At 46.3% G+C, this 18983-nt stretch overlaps 1 protein-coding gene across 1 annotated transcript in view; it reads right to left on the bottom strand.

Annotated features, from left to right (window-relative positions):
• LANCL3 (LanC like 3) overlaps positions 1–17025 on the bottom strand; it is a 73763-nt gene extending 56738 nt beyond the window's left edge. The window contains exon 1 of the mRNA XM_044288513.1: positions 16495–17025. Coding sequence (XP_044144448.1) covers positions 16495–17025 — 531 coding nt within the window. The remainder of the gene's footprint in view (positions 1–16494) is intronic.
• Between the last annotated feature and the right edge of the window lie 1958 nt (positions 17026–18983).

Genomic DNA, 18983 nt, shown 5'->3' with positions numbered 1-18983 from the left:
TGATGACACATTTCCTTTAAACTTCCAGTGGCCCAGGAGACATTGTATCTTGAGGGATCACTGTATATTTATATTGGGACACTGACTTTAATGACTAGCTAGTTACCCTTTCTGGCTAGCATCCAAAATCTATGAAATCTATATGGAGATGCAATAAATGTAAGGGACAGATGCATATAAAACAGGGTAAATGTAAGTCCAAGCATATAACGCATGCTATTCTTCTAAGGCTACTTTCACACTAGCGTTCGCCGGTCCGCTCGTGAGCTCCGTTTGAAGGAGCTCACGAGCGGACCCGAACGCCTCCGTCCAGCCCTGATGCAGTCTGAATGGAGCAGATCCGTTCAGACTGCATCAGTCTGGCGGCGTTCAGCCTCCGCTCCGCTCGCCTCCGCACGGACAGGCGGACAGCTGAACGCTGCTTGCAGCGTTCAGCTGTCCGCCTGGCCGTGCGGAGGCGTGCGGATCCGTCCAGACTTACAATGTAAGTCAATGGGAACGGATCCGCTTGAAGATGACACCATATGGCTCAATCTTCAAGCGGATCCGTCCCCCATTGACTTTACATTGAAAGTCTGAACGGATCCGCTCAGGCTGCTTTCACACTTAGAATTTTTTCTAAGTTATTAATGCAGACGGATCCGTACTGAACGGAGCCTCCGTCTGCATTAATATGATCGGATCCGTTCAGAACGGATCCGATCGAACGCTAGTGTGAAAGTAGCCTTAGAAATATATTTCTTCTATGTTATCACGGCTAAATGTAATTATTTAAAAGGTTTTTAAGTGATATTTCAAGCAATTTAGTTGCTATCAAGCAATCTCTGTGATTAAATGCCAATCGAATGGAGTCTAGAAAACACTACGAGCAACACTAAGAGTATAATGGTCTCTAATCACAAGGATTTCTGATGGGGGTCAGCATCCCTCCTGCTGAAAACCCTTCCTATAACACTTCATACACACAACTTTCTTGCATCATATTTCTTACTGTTTCATCTAAATGGTGCCACTCTACACCATGGTGGAATTTTTATTACTCCAAGAAGCTTTCATGGGGCAACTTTTTTTTATTATTTCCATTTTACTCATTTTAGGCTAAAAGTCATGTTGTCAATTATTTTTCGTTACAAATTTCCCACCGTTTTTCTTCTACAGCTTTTAATTTTAGTGCATTTGAAGACTAGCAGGCTCTTGCATGTTTAGGTCCCCCAGGGGTATTAAAAAAAATTGAAAAAAGGGTATATATATATATATATATATATATATATATATACAGTGGGATGCGAAAGTTTGGGCAACCTTAAATCGTCATGATTTTCCTGTATAAACCGTTGGTTGTTACGATAAAAAATGTCAGTTAAATATATCATATCGGAGACACACACAGTGATATTTGAGAGGTGAAATGAAGTTTATTGGATTTACAGAAAGTGTGCTATAATTGTTTAAACAAAATTAGGCAGGTGCATAAATTTGGGCACTGTTGTCATTTTATTGATTCCAAAACCTTTAGAACTAATTATTGGAACTCAAATTGGCTAAGTAAGCTCAGTGACCCCTGACCTACATACACAGGTGAATCCAATTATGAGAAAGGGTATTTAAGGGGGTCAATTGTAAGTTTCCCTCCTCTTTTAATTTTCTCTGAAGAGTAGCAACATGGGGGTCTCAAAACAACTCTCAAATGACCTGAAGACAAAGATTGTTCACCATCATGGTTTAGGGGAAGTATACAGAAAGCTGTCTCAGAGATTTCCGCTGTCTGTTTCCACAGTTAGGGTCCATTCACACGTCCGTTTTTTCTTTCCTGATCTGTTCCGTTTTTTGCGGAACAGATCAGGACCAGATCTGGATCCATTCATTTTCAATGGGTCCTGGAAAAAAATCGGACAGCACAATGTGTGCTGTCCGTTTCCGTTGTTCCGTTCCGCATGTCCGTTTAAATATAAAACATGTCCTATTCTTGTCCGCAAAATTCGGATCCTGGTACAATACAAAGTCAATGGATCCGCAAAAAACGGAAGACATTCGGATGTCATCCATTTTTAGCGGAATCCGTTCCTGGAAACACATACATTTTTTTATTTTTTTATTTATTTCAATTTTTTTTCAAAGAAATCCAAACAACTTTATTTGATTATTGAGCTTTATACATGTTTCCGTTTTTTTGCGGATCCGCAAAAAACGGATGACATACGGATGACATACGGAAACATTTTCAGGAACAACGGATCCGCAAAAAACGGACCGAAAATCGGGATATAGGAAAATACTGACGTGTGAATGTAGCCTTAGGAACATATTGAGGAAATGGAAGACCACAGGCTCAGTTCAAGTTAAGGTTCGAAGTGGCAGACCAAGAAAAATCTCGGATAGACAGAAGCGACGAATGGTGAGAACAGTCAGAGTCAACCCACAGACCAGCACCAAAGACCTACAACATCATCTTGCTGCAGATGGAGTCACTGTGCACCATTCGGCGCACTTTACACAAGGAGATGCTGTATGCGAGAGTGATGCAGAGGAAGCCTTTTCTCCGCACACAGCACAAAAAGTGCAGCTTGAGGTGGGCTAAAGCACATTTGGACAAGCCAGCTTCATTTTGGAATAAGGTGCTGTGGACTGATGAAACTAGTATTGAGTTATTTGGCCATAACAAGGGGCGTTATGCATGGAGGAAAAAGAACACAGCATTCCAAGAAAAACACCTGCTACCTACAGTAAAATATGGTGGTGGTTCCATCATGCTGTGGGGCTGTGTGGCCAGTGCAGGGACTGGGAATCTTGTCAAAGTTGAGGGACGCATGGATTCCACTCAGTATCAGCAGATTCTGGAGACCAATGTCCAGGAATCAGTGACAAAGCTGAAGCTGCGCCGGGGCTGGATCTTTCAATAAGACAACGACCCTAAACACTGCTCAAAATCCACTAAGGCATTTATGCAGAGGAACAAGTACAACGTTCTGGAATGGCCATCTCAGTCCCCAGACCTGAATATAATTGAAAATCTGTGGTGTGACTTAAAGAGAGCTGTCCATGCTCGGAAGCCATCAAACCTGAATGAACTAAAGATGTTTTGTAAAGAGGAATGGTCCAAAATACCTTCAACCAGAATCCAGACTCTCATTGGAACCTACAGGAAGTGTTTAGAGGCTGTAATTTCTGCAAAAGGAGGATCTACTAAATATTGATTTAATTTCTTTTTTGTGGTGCCCAAATTTATGCACCTGCCAAATTTTGTTTAAACAATTATAGCGCACTTTCTGTGAATCCAATAAACTTCATTTCACTTCTCAAATATCACTGTAAGTGTCTCCTATATGATATATTTAACTGACATTTTTTATCGTAACAACCAACGATTTATACAGTAAAATCATGACGATTAACAAGGTTGCCCAAACTTTCGCATCCCACTGTATATATATATATATATATATATATTAGTGCTGCCCATAATTATTCATACCCCTGGCAAATTTTTAATTAAAGTTACTTTTATTCAACCAGCAAGTAATTTTTTGAAGGGAAATGACATCGGGTCTCCTAAAAGATAAGACAAAGATTTGAGCAAAAAATACAAGATGTTCCGCACTGTGGAAAATCTCAGAGGACGTGGTCAGAAGCCAAAAGTGACACCTGTGCTGGCCAGGAGGATAGTTAGAGAGGGGAAAAAGAATCCATGGATCACCACCAAGGCCATCCTGGTGAATCTGGGCTCTGCTGGTGGCAATGTCTCAAGGACTCTGCACACTGCTGGGTTCCACTTCTTCAGAATAGGCACACAAAAGCTCGCATGGCCTTTGCAAAAGCTCATCTGGACAAAGAAGAAGACTTCTGGTCTTCTGTGTTATGGTCAGATGAAACAAAAATTGAATTGTTTGGTCACAATGATGTTTCCTTCAACCCAAAGAACACCATCCCTACTGTCAAACATGGTGGTGGGAACCTAATGCTTTGGGGGTGTTTTTCAGCCAATGGACCAGGGAACCTAATCACAGTAAACGGCACCATGAAAAAAGAGCAATACATGAGGATTCTCAACGACAACATCAGGCAGTCTGCAGAGAAACTTGGCCTTGGGCACCAGTGGACATTTCAGCATGACAATGACCCAAAACACACAGCAAAAGTGGTGAAGAAATGGTTAGCAGACAACAACATTAACGTTTTGGAGTGGCCCAGCCAGAGTCCAGACTTGAATCCAATTGAGAATCTGTGGAGGGAGCTAAAGATCAGGGTGATGGCAAGAAGACCCTCCAACCTGAAAGATTTGGAGCTCATTGCTAAAGATGAATGGGCAAAAATACCTGTGAAGCTGGTCTGCAATTATAGGAAGCGTTTGATTGCTGTAATAGCCAATATCGGCTTTTCTATTAATTATTGGGAAGGGTATGAATAATTTTGGACTGGACTCTTTTTGCTCAAATGTAAATAAAAGCTTTTTATTTGTTTAGTTTTTTCCACAATAATCCCTCTTGTACGTCGTCTTACTATCTTTTGGGAGACACCTACCGTATTTTTCGCCCCATAAGACGCACTTTTTCCCCCTCAAAAGTGGGGGGAAAGTGCCCCTGTGTCTTATGGGGCGAATGCTGGGAATTTACATCGCAGTCTGCGATGCTGCAGCATCGCAGACTGCGATGTATTAGTGAGGAGGGTCTGTAGTAGGCGGGTAGAGCGGCGGGCAGTGCCAGGCACTGTACTCTGGCCCGCCGCAGACTGCAATGTAAATTGCCAGCATTCGCCCTATAAGACGCAGGGGCACTTTTCCCCCACTTTTGGGGGGGAAAGTGCGTCTGATGGGGCGAAAAATACGGTAGATGTCTCCCAAAAGATAGTAAGACGATGTACAAGAGGCATTATTGTGGAAAAAACAAAACAAATAAAAAGATTTTATTTACATTTGAGCAAAAAAGTGTCCAGTCCAAAAGATTTTTTTTTAAATAGGTAAAAAAATAAATTACTTATATACAGTTTTGTTTAAAATAATAGCAGTGTGTTTAAAAAAGTGAATAAAGCTCAAAATCCTTTTAATAGCTTTTATTTCCATACACACAAATGCATTGGGAACACTACACATTCTATTCCAAATCAAAACATGAAGAAAAATATATCAAATTTGTGTTGTTCCTCTAAAAATATTGAATATAAGAAAAGTGAATATTAGACTGTTCAAAAAAATAGCAGTGTTTGTATTCTTCTTTACAAACTCAAACATTCACTATATAAACTGAAACATGTTTGAAGATTTTGCTTTCCTTTGAATCACTTAACTAATATTTAGTTGTATAACCACTGTTTCTGAGAACTGCTGTACATCTGTGTTGCATGGAGTCAACCAACTTCTAGCCCAGGATGATTGGACTACATTCCACAGTTCTTCGCTATTTCTTGGTTTTGCCTCAGAAACTGCATTTTTGATGTCACCCACAAGTTTTCTATTGGATTAAGATCCGGGGATTGCGCTGGCCTCTCCGTAACGTCAATCTTGTTGGTCTGGAACCAAGATGTTGCACGTTTACTGGTGTGTTTGGGGTCGTTGTCTTGTTGGAACACCCATTTCAAGGGCATTTCCTCTTCAGCATAAGGCAGCATGACCTCTTCAAGTATTCTGATGTATTCAACTGATCCATGATCCCTGGTATGCGATAAATAGGCCCAACAACGTAGTATGAGAAACATCCCCATATCATGATGCTTGCGCCACCATGCTTCACTGTCTTTAGTGTACTGTGGCTTGAATTCAGTGTTTGGGGGTCGTCTGACAAACTGTCTCCGGCCACTAGACCCAAGAACAATCTTACTTTCATCAGTCCACAAAATGTCTCTTTAGGCCAGTCAATGTGCTTTGGTAAATTTTAACCTCTTCAGCACATGACTTTGCGGGGGCTTCTTGCGGATAGCTTGGCTTCACATAGGCGTCTTCTAATTGTAACAGTACTCACAGGTAACTTTAGACCTTCTTTGATCTTCCTGGAGCTGATTGTTCTGATGAGTCCTTGCCATTTTGGCTATTCTCCTATCCATTCGAATGGTAGTTTTTCGCTTTCTTCCACGTCTTTCAGGTTTTCGTTGCCATTTTAAAGCATTTGCAATCATTTTAGCTGAGCAGCGTACCATTCTCTGCACTTCTTTATATGTTTTCCCCAATCAACTTTTTAATCAAGGTACGCTGTTCTTCTGAACAATGTCTGGAACAACCCCTTTTCCTCAGAATTTCAGAGAGAAATGAACTGTAACCAGCATGTACATTTGCTGCCTTTCTTCCTTAAATAAGGGCAATCATTTCCACCTGTTTTCAAAGAATGAATGACCTCACTCATTGAACTCCACACTGCTATTATTTTGAACATGCCCCTTTCAATAAGTGATTGAATTACACAGAATCAGCAGCATGCATTTCATGACTGTTGGGTCTGTTGGACTTCTATTACTCTACTCTACTACACCTGCTAGTAAATTATTTGCCATGTAGAAATATCATTTCTATCAAAAACAGTGATTGATCAGGTTAGTGATGTCTGACAATCTAATTGTCCGACTGTATTACAAACTCACACATACACCCTAGGGCCCATTAACCTTTAAGGGCGCCTTCAAATGCAGCAGATTTTGTTGCAGAAAATCAGTGACTGAAAATCTGTTCCATTTATCTGAATGGGGTTGATTTTGCAGTAGGCACATGGATTTCCGCAAGCATCATGCAAATGTATGGAACTGATTTTCCGTCGCAGAATTTTCGGCAACACAATCTGCCACGTGTGAAGGCGCCCTAAATATGTTTGTATGTTCTCCTTCAGTTTTTTCCATGATTTCTATGATATTGTCCATAAATAGTGAAATTACACTGTGACAGAGTTATAAATGTGGTTACTCCAATTTTCTGGATTACCATAATTACATTAAAAAAAACGGTAAAAACTTTTACTGACACAAGGGATAGACGTCATATGTGTTAGTAAAGGGGCATGGGTCTCCATCAAAAGCGACTGATTTATGTAGGCCATTTTCAATTCATTTTCCCCCTTTTCCATTGGCAGAGTGACTGTGAACAGCAGTAGGTCTGACCTGGCATTTCTTCAGCGGCCTGGAGTATACTGGTCTTGCTATAGGATATATCACACTCTATCCTTCAAATTTCTCTGGCTTTCCCTAGAGCTCCAATCACCCCCGTTTAAAGGTGCCCATACACCTTCTCTCTGGAGAACAAAATGGGGAGGGGGCTCACCATAAACAACAGATTGTCACCCAGTCCCTCTGAAGAAGGCAGGTTTGGCCAACAACAGTTTACCCACTTTCTGACATCTGCTGTACATGTTGACTCTTTAAAGATGGTGCCCACTATGGAGTGGAGCGAGTGCCATGGGGCAGGGTGCCTGCTGTTTAATACCGACCACGGACATTTAACTCCTCAGATGCTGTGGTCAAATGTGACCACTGCGTATGAGAAGGGCAAAACCTGGAAGCGCGATTGTAAGTCGATTGCAAGTTGTGGTCCACTTGAGGACCTAACAAAAAGTTAATTAAAAAAAATAATATATATATACAAATCACTCTCCTTTCCCAAAAATCTAAATAAACAATTAAAAAAAATAACACCATGGGCATCACCGCATGCAAAAGAGCCAATACCATTAAAATAGGGTTGTTGCGGGTATCAAAATTTCGATACCCAATCGATACTTTTGTCCCGGTATCAATACGATACCAGGATTTCCATTTTTTCGATACTGGGCTGTGCAGTCTAGTATCACAGAATATGAGCGCGCTGCTGTCAACGCGCTCATGTTCCCTCAGCAGCACAGGGGAGAAGGAAGCAGTCTCTCCCTCCCCCCTGTGCTGCTGCTGCCACCAATGGGGAGAGAGGGGAGGAGGAGGGGAGGGCGCACTGCGCCACGAATGATAGGACTTTTCATGGGCCCGGACTTTAAGTAGCAGGCTACACAGAGCGGCGCCCAGGGATGGCCCAGCACTTACTATTATTCCTGGGCGCCGCTCCGTTCGCCCGCTGTGCGCCTGTGCCCCATTACTGTCTCCTGCTCCATATGCTAATTACCATTGGAGGAATGGGGAGGAGACATCAGCTTCTCTCCTGGGCGTTCCTTCTCTCTGTGCTGCGATTGGACAGCGCTACAGCCAGGGAGAAGGAACGCCAACTAGAGAAGCTGATGTCTCCTCCCCATTGCTCCGATAGTAAGTAGCATATGGAGCAGGAGACAGTAATGGGGCACAGCGGGCGAACGGAGCGGCGCCCAGGAAGAATAGTAAGTGCTGGGACATCCCTGGGCGCCGCTCTGTGTAGCCTGCTACTTAACAAAGTCCGAACCCATATAAGGTCGTCTTTAACTTTTAATACAGGAGGCAGGTGCTGGCAGCAGAATCGCATTGCCAGCACCCTGCCTCTGACAGGGAACTGCGATCAGCGGCACCTGAGGGGTTAACTGCCGCTGATCTGCTGCCAGTACCCGCCTCCTGTATTAAAGGTTAATTATCATTGGTGGCGCAGTGCTCCCCCCCCCTCAACCCCCCACCCCATTAGAATCATTGGTGGCACAGTGCGCCCGCCCCTCTCAACTCCCCCAGTATTAAAATCATTGGTGGCAGTGGCCACAGGGTCCTCTCCCCTCCCCCTCATTGGTGGCAGTGGCAGCTTCTGATCGGAGCCCCAGCAATGTAATTCTGGGGCTCCGATCGGTTACCATGGCAGCCAGGATGCTACTGAAGCCCTCGCTGCCATAGTAATCTCTCTGCTGCTGTGTACACTATACACAGGGCAGCAGGGAGAGTGTGAAGTCCTATTCACCCTAATAGAGCTCTATTAGGGTGAATAGGACAAGGGATGAAAAGATCCCAGGATAGTTATTAAATAAACAGTAAAAAAAAAGTTTTTGGGCTTATTTTTTTCGCGTGGTATCGAATGGTATCAAGTATTGCAATACTTTTTTATGGTATCGAAATCGAATAAAAAATTTGGTATCGCAACAACTCTACATTAAAATATAAAAAAGTTATTCCCAGTGAATGGTGTAACGGAAAATATTAATGGCCGATTCACAGTTTTTTCATTACTTTAGTTTCCAAAAAGTGATTAAAAAGTCATAAACACTCCAAAATAGTATCAAAAACGACAGATCGTCCCCCCAAAAAATGTGCCCCAACACATCTGCGTAGACATAACTATAAAAAAGAAACAAATAATTTTTGCACAGTTTTTTTTTGTATTAAAACACAAATGCAAGAAAAACTATACATATGTTTTATCGCCGAATTTATACTGACCTGGAGAATGAAGAGCACAAGTCAGTTTTACTGCATAGGGAACGCTGTAAAACAAAAACTGTAAAACCTGTGGCAGAATTGTGTTTCTTTTCCAATTCCACCCCATTGGAAATTGTTTCTCCAATTCGCAGTACATCCTACGCAGGTGGCATTAGAAAGCACAACTTAGCCGTATGAGGACCTGTTTTTTTTGCGGGACATGTGAATGGAAAAATAAAAAATGTATGGCTCTGCAGGGAGGGAAAAACAAAAACAGAAAATCGCTGCATCAGGAAAGGATTAGGGTCCATTCACACGTCCGCAAATGGGTCCGCATCTGTTCCGCAATATCGGGAATGGGTGCGGACCCATTCATTCTCTTTTGGGCCGGTAGAGATGCGGAGAGCACACTATGTGCTCTCCGCATCCGCATTTCCAGAGCGCAGCCCTGAACTTCCGGGCTTCGGCTCCGCAAAAAAATAGAACATGTCCTATTCCTGCCCACAATTGCAGACAAGAATAGGCAGTTCTATAGGGGGTGCCGGCCGGGTGTATTGCGGAACCTTAATTTGCGGATCTGCAATACACTACGGACGTGTGAATGGACACTTAATGTGTATGGGGCCTTCAAGCTATCCCTAGTTGACTGAATCTGACAATCTGGATGAGATCAGTACACTATAGTTAAGGGGGAGCCTAAAGACACCAGATTGACAATTCAATAGCTGTGAAAGCTGACCACTATCCCTCCCGACTCCTCCATACACATTTGGCCCGACTGAACGTGTATGTGTATACATTATCTACCGGGAGAACAAAAGGATCAGGCGAAAATATTTATTTTGCCCAATCCTTTTCTCCGTTGACATCATCTGTCAGGGGAGAGTCAGAAGCCCCTCACACACATCAGAGTATTGGCCTACAACTAATGTGTATGGGGGTCTTAACCGTCCCTTGATGACAGGTGTCAGGCTGCTGTGACGTAAGCTGCTGCCAGAGGAGTAGTGTATTCCACTATTCCCAAAGAAACCATCACGCATGCTCAGCCGAGCCCCCTGACGATTTGACATGTGTGGTAATGTTCCAGCTCTCCCCTGACACAGATGTCGGAGGAATCAAAGGTCAAGCATGTTAAGGCTACTTTCACACTTGCGTTCGTCGGTCCGCTCGTGAGCTCCGTTTGAAGGAGCTCACGAGCGGACCCGAACGCCTCCGTCCAGCCCTGATGCAGTCTGAATGGAGCGGATCCGCTCAGACTGCATCAGTCTGGCGGCGTTCAGCGTTCAGCTGTCCGCCTGGCCGTGCGGAGGCGAGCGGATCCGTTCAGACTTACAATGTAAAGTTTTGGAAAAGGATTGCGCTGCAGGAGAAAATTCCTTTGTATAAAAATAAAAATATATAATAAAAAGTTCCTTTGGTAGATCTTCAATCAACGTGGTCACAAGCCAACCTCACAACTTAACACTGGTATGGAAATCTGTTCTGAAAAGAAAAAGCGCACTATGGTGTAGCAAGTTCCACAAACTTAGCGCCCCTGCGATTAGATTATACTCACAGGGTATCTTGCAAGAAAATGCGTATATGAATGGATGGTGTCTTCAATAGTACTCTGTTGAAAAGAGAGGACTATAGTGTAGCATGTAATTACACTTAAAACGCTTGCTGTAAGGTTATACTCACAGAATGTCCCTTATGAGAGGCTTGGAAGGAATCTGTGCAATCTTCACAGGCAGCTGGGCGGGTGGAGCAGGCAAGGATCAAGATACTCGAGTAGGAATTTCCAAATATCGATCCGACGGATGGAATGCTTCTGCACCTAGATGGTACTAGACCTCAGCTACTCAGAAGGACTGGTAAGTGGAACGGATGCGCACCAAAAAGTCGGATAAAAATTATTTATTGAGAAATAAAATTACAGCTAAAACCACAAGACCCCGCCCAGCTGCCTGTGAAGATTGCACAGATTCCTTCCAAGCCTCTCATAAGGGACATTCTGTGAGTATAACCTTACAGCAAGCGTTTTAAGTGTAATTACATGCTACACTATAGTCCTCTCTTTTCAACAGAGTACTATTGAAGACACCATCCATTCATATACGCATTTTCTTGCAAGATACCCTGTGAGTATAATCTAATCGCAGGGGCGCTAAGTTTGTGGAACTTGCTACACCATAGTGCGCTTTTTCTTTTCAGAACAGATTTCCATACCAGTGTTAAGTTGTGAGGTTGGCTTGTGACCACGTTGATTGAAGATCTACCAAAGGAACTTTTTATTATATATTTTTATTTTTATACAAAGGAATTTTCTCCTGCAGCGCAATCCTTTTCCAAAACTTTACTTATTTGACTTTTCCCACATTGTCTCCGGATTTGCAGCGCTAGAGAAGACAAGTATATCTAACAGAGACTTTACTTTATTTATTTTTCAGACTTACAATGTAAGTCAATGGGAACGGATCCGCTTGAAGATGACACCATATGGCTCAATCTTCAAGCGGATCCGTCCCCCATTGACTTTACATTGAAAGTCTGAACGGATCCGCTCAGGCTACTTTCAGACTTAGAAATTTTTCTAAGTTATTAATGCAGACGGATCCGTACTGAACGGAGCCTCCGTCTGCATTAATATGATCTGATCCGTTCAGAACGGATCCGATCAAGCGCAAGTGTGAAAGTAGCCTAAATGTCAACTGTCCAATTCTTAGGCTCCATTCAGACATCCGTAGTGCACTGCGGATCCGCAATACACCCGGCCGGCACCCCCCATAGAAATGCCTATTGTCCGCAATTGCGGACAAGAATAGGACATGCTCAATTTTCTTGCGGAGCTGCGGACCAGAAGATAGAGCCTACGCTCCGGAAATGCGGATGCAGAGAGCACATAGTGTGCTCTCCGCATCTCTTCCGGCCCCATAGAGAATGAATGGGTCCGCACATGTTCCGGATAATTGCGGAACGGATGCGAACCCATTCCATGGACGTCTCAATGGAGCCTTAAAGAAGGCAAGACTCCACCAGAGGTGTCTGCACCTTTTCCCTTCTTCCTATTGAGAACCACCAAGACAAGCCTGCATGAGTATGGGGGGCTTAAAGGGAGTCTGCCACTAGGAAATTTACTGTAGGGCTCATGCACACGACCGTGATCAGCGCATGAAACACAGTCTGTGCGTCAGCCGTATGTTCTGGGTCAACTGCGGCTCCTCTTGACCCGTATTCATTTATGATACAGTCGGTTTATATCTGATTGTGGGGCTATTGCAGTGTGCTCACAGATCGGGTCAGGGCAGCCACAGTCGGCAGACTCGCCGGGCTGATTCAGTATGGCTGAATGCAATGACGCCACTCACTTAAGGCCTCATGCACATGACCAGGGCCGTCTTTAATATTGATTGGACCCTGGGCAAGGATTTCCTTGGGCCCCCTGGATCCCGCCTTCCCACACCCTAGCATGCAATCACGCCCTCGACCACAACACACACAAAAAAATAATTGGGATGCACATCACACATGACATGACACAGGTCTTTACCAGACACATTATTATTGCCACATGTGTCACATGCCACTACCGACTGTACAGCCGTTCAGAGTTCAGACAGTTCACAGTTCCGCTTCCTTCAGAAAAGCGAGCCTGCCGTGCACTCCAGCGACTTACAGATAGAGGCAGTGGCGTTGCTATGGCTGGTGTCACCCTTTGCTCAGGTGTGGACTTGTCATTTTTTTCTAAGGAATATAGTTTAACCGTTTATGTTCAAAAGAGAAAAAAAAGAGGTCAATAAGTCAGCTCCAATCAGATATCTGCATAGACCCAGAGTCTTGGTCTATATGCAGATATCTGATTGGAAGCTGACTTCTTATTTTCTCTTTTGCACATAAATGGTTAAACTATATTCCTTAGTGAAAATGACCAGTCCAGTCCACACCATGAGGGCCCCCCAGGCCCCCCCTGAGCAAAGATTAGTAAATGTGGCAGGTGGTGGCCCCAGGCCACAGTTCAGCAGACAGAGAGAACCCAACTCCTTTGTCTCCCGTCTCTCTAATAATCCACCAGTAATTTAAATAACCCCATTAGTGGTGGATTATTATAGAGACGGGAGACAAAGGAGTTGGGTTCTCTCTGTCTGCTGAACTGTGGCCTGGGGCCACCACTTGACATATTTACTAATCTTTGCTCAGGGGGGCCCTCATGGTGTGGTGGACTGGACATTTTCACTAAGGAATATAGTTTAACCATTTATGTGCAAAAGAGAAAATAAGAAGTCAGCTCCAATCAGATATCTGCACATAGACCAAGACTCTGGGTCTATGCAGATATCTGATTGGAGCTGACTTAGTGACCTCTTTTTTTTCTCTTTTGCACATAAACGGTTAAACTATATTCCTTAGAAAAAATGACCAGTCCACACCATGTGGGTCTATATTTATGAGGGGCCGGCCCCCCTGAGCAAAGATTAGTAAATGTGGCCGGACGGCCCCAGGCCACAGTTCAGCAGACAGAGAGAACCCAACTCCTTTGTCTCCATAATAATCTCCCACTAATGGGGTTATATAAATTACTGGTGGATTATTATAGAGACGGGAGACAAAGGAGTTGGGTTCTCTCTGTCTGCTGAACTGTGGCCTGGGGCCGTCTGGACACATTTACTAATCTTTGCTCAGGGGGGCCCTCATGGTGTGGACTTGTCATTTTTTCTAAGGAATATAGTTTAACCGTTTATGTGCAAAAGAGAAAAAAAGAGGTCACTAAGTCAGCTCCAATCAGATATCTGCATAGACCCAGAGTCTTGGTCTATGTGCAGATATCTGATTGGAGCTGACTTCTTATTTTCTCTTTTGCACATAAATGGTTGAACTATTCCTTAGTGAAAATGACCAGTCCACACCACACCATGAGGGCCCCCCAGAGCAAAGATTAGTAAATGTGGGCTGGCAAGTGATGGCCCCAGGCCACAGTTCAGCAGCAGAGTCAGACAGAGAGAAGAACCCTACCCAACCCCTGCCCTTATGTCGCCTGGGGCTCTCTATAATAATCCCCCACAAATTTATGAATGGTCGGATCTGGTGACCTGACCGATTTCTTCTAAATTCTAATATAAAATAAAGTCAATTAATATATAATGAAAATGCCTACAGACTATGCGCAGCGTGCCACTGCTTTTTGCTTACCTCCTCCTCAGTCCTGTCCTCCCCTCCTGGCGCGGCAGTGGCAGGTCGACTCTGGCTGGCCTGGCTGACTGTATTAGGTAGGTCAGGTCAGCAGGTCAGTGACTTGAGACTGGTCTGGTCTCTGGACCGTCTGGTTCTTGTCTGGTCAGACAGTGGTCACGTGACGTCACGTGAGGCTGTGACTCACTCACCACCGCCACCCAATCCCTTTAGCCTCCGGACCGGAGGCGGGACTTAGTCCCTGCTGCTGCTGGCTGCTCCGCCGTGGCGCTTCACACCAGGCTGCGGCGACACTGACTCACACACGACACCCCCCCTTTTACCACGTGAGTGACGGGGGCGGGGGGCCGAAGTGCTTCGCCTTCCCCTGTAACTGTCAGTTAGTTCAAGTTGTCTAGTGAAGACTGCTGCGCTGCTGCCGGCTGCATATTAGACAATAGAGTCAGAGAGTCAGAGTCGGGCCAGGGCCCCCATGAGCAACTGGGCCCGGGGCAGCTGCCCCTTTTGCCCTGCGGCAAAGACGGCCCTGCACATGACCGTTATTCGGGTCCGCATCTGAGCCGCAGTTTTTGCGGCTTGGGTGCGGACCCGTTCACTTCAATAGGGCCGCAAAAGATGCGGACAGCACTCCGTTCCGTGGCCCTGCAGTCAAGAATAGGCCACCCGTTCCGTTAATTGCGGAATGCACACGTGCGGCTTCCGTTGTTTGCAAAAACACTGGTGTGAAAGTAACCTAAGCCATTAGGCCCCAGGCACACGGCCGTGTTTCACAGCCGTGTGCGGGCCGTGGAACCGCGGCCTGGATCCCTCCTGAGAGCAGGAGCGCACGGCGTCACTGGTTGCTATGACGCCGTGCGCTCCCTGCTGCCGGCACAGTACAGTAATACACTGGTACGATCTATACCAGTGTATTACTGTACTGTGCCGGCAGCAGGGGGCGCACGGCGTCATAGCAACCAGTGACGCCGTGCGCTCCTGCTCTCAGGAGGGATCCAGGCCGCGGTTCCACGGCCCGCACACGGCTGTGAAACACGGCCGTGTGCATGGGGCCTAAATATCTGATCAGTGGGGCTCTGACTCCTGGCACCTTCACCACTCAGCTGTGTGAGTGCTGTGGACTGTGTACTGAGGCCCAGGTCCATACACTTGAATGGGACTGAGCTGCGCACAGGCCAGGTGACCAATGACCATGAGGCCATGGCACTCACCTTCAAATAGCTGATCTTTGGGGGTGCCGCACTGATCTAATAATGATGTACTATCCTGAGGACAGGCCAGTAAGGCTCCATTCATACGTCCGTAGTGTGTTGCGGACCCGCAACACCCCCGGCCGGCACCACCTATAGAAATGCCTATCCTTGCCCGCAGCTGCGGACAAGAATAGGACATGTTCTATTTTTTGCAGAGCTGCGGACCCCGTCCCCATAGAGAATAAATGGATCCGCACCTGTTCCGCAAAATTGCGGAACGGATGCTGACCCATTTGCGGACGTGTGAATGGAGCCTAACAGAATAATCCTGGACAACCCCTTTTAGGGTACTTTTTCCAGAATGAAACAATGGATCACTAAGTGAAAGGTACATTCGGCTGAGCTAGCCTTCCCCATCTCAAAATTGATGTAATATCGCACGTACGCCACAAATGTCAGATAGCTGTGGATCCCACCATCTCCAGAATGGGGCCCCTGAAGTGAAGGGACAGCAGCCGCTCATGTGCGGTCACCTTCCATTCACCGCTATAAAAGTAAAAGAAAATAGCCAAGCGCTGGCTCGGACATTTCCGCCAGTCCCATAGCGGTGGACGCACTTGTGTCTCTCCAGTCAATGCTGTGGGGCTTGGCCATTTTTGAAATTCCCATAGCTGTGAATGGAGATGACACAATATGAATACTGTAATTGAACACCACTTACCTTCTACATAAGGGCACTGAGGAGAAAGGTCTCCCTCTGTGGGCACAGCAGCCTGGCAGCAGGGTATCACTGTCACCATCCCACTGTGACCTTCAGAGACCATACTGTAGTAACCCTGAGACTATTACAGGTGCCTACAGGCTGCCCTCTTACCTCTATGCCCAGCTTCTGCCTCAGGACCAGCGCGGCGCACAGGTACCCGCTCCTGCCCACGAACAGCTCGTCAGAGCCGCACTCCAGAAAGCCCACAGGCGCACAGATGTCGCACAGCGCCCGGAACCGCTCCAGGACCTGCGTGAAGTCCGTCCGTCCCAGCGCCTTGTAAATCAGCGCGGCCACCGCGTAGACCCCAGCGCCACCCAGCAGGAAGGACGCGCGGGTCTCCCGGTCGGGCTCCCGATCATAGTACGCAACACACGACTCGATGATGGAGGCTGCACGGCGCAGGTAGCTGTCCCTGTGAGGGCTCAACAGCGGGCACTGCGAGACGTGGTAGAGCATGTATGCCACCCCGGCCAGCCCTCCGTACAGCCCGCCCTCCTGTCCCCCCTGTGCCGGCAGCTTTCCCAGGATGCGCTCCACCGTTTGCAGGATGAGCGGAGCCCCCAGCTCGCGGCTCTGGCCGGGGACCAGGTTGCCCTTATAGTCGGAGAAGCGGTTGGTGAAGCAGCGCCTGTTCTCCATCCCTGTGCTGAGGCGGTAGGTAGGTGGTAGGAGCAGTGTGCCCGCAGAGGAGACTGTGCCTGCTGGAGGGGGCGGAGCGCTCACACAAGGGGCGGGGTTCCTGCCATGGGCGCTCAGCACCCTGTCACCCTCACTGCCGCACATCATGGAAGGGTCATATGTACCTGAGGTGATTTACACCACAGATGTACATGGAGACAGCAGGGGCAGGAGGCTGCCTGGTGTACAATGGCATCTGCAGTGTGTTTACCTGGCTGACAGGAATGGGTGGACTGGCCATAGACCCTACAGCAGCAATGGCGAACCTTTCACCAAGTGCCCAAACTGCAACCCAAAACCCACTTATTTATGGCAAAGTGCCAACACGGTAATTTAACCTGAATACCACAGGCCAATATAGTATATCCTCCATGTACTTTATCACTTGGCTTAGACTTTTTCGAGGGTGCGGGTGCCCACAGAGAGAGCTCCGAGTGCCGCCTCTGGCACCCGTGCCATAGATTCGCCACCACTGTACTATAGAGAAATCTCCAGGTGGGCCGCAGGAGCCCTCTTCTTGGCCGGTTGCCAGGTACATAATCTGATGCTGTCTGCGTTAATGAATGTAATGGCATCAGACACTTACGCACCTGGCCAGTGGCTGGAGGTTCCCTCCTGAATTCAACTGTATTGCTATGCCCAGGATCATGATACAGTTTTACACTGTGAGGAGGATTGCAGTATTTTTGCTGCACTGTGGTATCTGGTTGTGCTGGGAGGTATATTGTGCTGCACTGTGGTATTTGGTTCTGCCGGGGCAGTATTTTTTCTGCACTGTGTATCTGGTTCTGCTGGGGTGGTATATTGTGCTGCACTGTGGTATCGGGTTCTGCTGGAGCAGTATATTGTGCTGCACTGTGGTATTTGGTCCTGCTGGGGCAGTATATTGTGCTGCACTGTGGTATTTGGTCCTGCTGGGGTAGTATATTGTGCTGCACTGTGGTATTTGGTCCTGCTGGGGCAGTATATTGTGCTGCACTGTGGTATTTGGTCCTGCTGGAGCAGTATATTGTGCTGCACTGTGGTATTTGGTCCTGCTGGGGCGGTATATTGTGCTGCACTGTGGTATTTGGTTCTGCTGGGGCAGTATATTGTGCTGCACTGTGGTATTTGTTTCTGCCGGGGCAGTATTTTTTCTGCACTGTGTATCTGGTTCTGCTGGGGCAGTATATTGTGCTGCACTGTGGTATTTGGTCCTGCTGGAGCAGTATATTGTGCTGCACTGTGGTATTTGGTCCTGCTGGGGCAGTATATTGTGCTGCACTGTGGTATTTGGTCCTGCTAGAGCAGTATATTGTGCTGCACTGTGGTATTTGGTCTTGCTGGGGCAGTATATTGTGCTGCACTGTGGTATTTGGTCCTGCTGGGGTGGTATATTGTGCTGCACTGTGGTATTTGGTCCTGCTGGGGCGGTATATTGTGCTGCACTGTGGTATTTGGTCCTGCTGGGGCAGTATATTGTGCTGCACTGTGGTATCTGGTTCTGCTGGGGCGGTATATTGTGCTGCACTGTGTATATGGTTCTGCTGGGGCAGTATTTTGTGCTGCACTGTGTATCTGGTTCTGCTGGGTCAGTATATTGTGCTGCACTGTGGTATTTGGTTCTGTTGGAGCAGTATATTGTGCTGCACTGTGGTATTTATCTGCTGGGGCAGTATATTTTGCTGCACTGTGGTATCTGGTTCTGCTGGGGCGGTATATTGTGCTGCACTGTGGAATTTAGTTCTGCTGGGACAGTATATTGTGCTGCACTGTGGTATTTGGTTCTGCTGGGGCAGTATATTGTGCTGTACTGTGGTATTTGTTTCTGCTGGGGCAGTATATTGTGCTGCACTGTGGTATCTGGTTCTGCTGGGGCAGTATATTGTGCTGCACTGTGGTATTTGCTTCTGCTGGGGCAGTATATTGTGCTGCACTGT

Source organism: Bufo gargarizans, chromosome 3 (assembly GCF_014858855.1).
Source record: "Bufo gargarizans isolate SCDJY-AF-19 chromosome 3, ASM1485885v1, whole genome shotgun sequence".
Classification (NCBI taxonomy): Eukaryota; Metazoa; Chordata; class Amphibia; order Anura; family Bufonidae; genus Bufo; species Bufo gargarizans.
The sequence above is the reverse complement of the archived record's forward strand: the minus strand, read 5'-3'. Positions and strand labels throughout refer to the sequence as shown.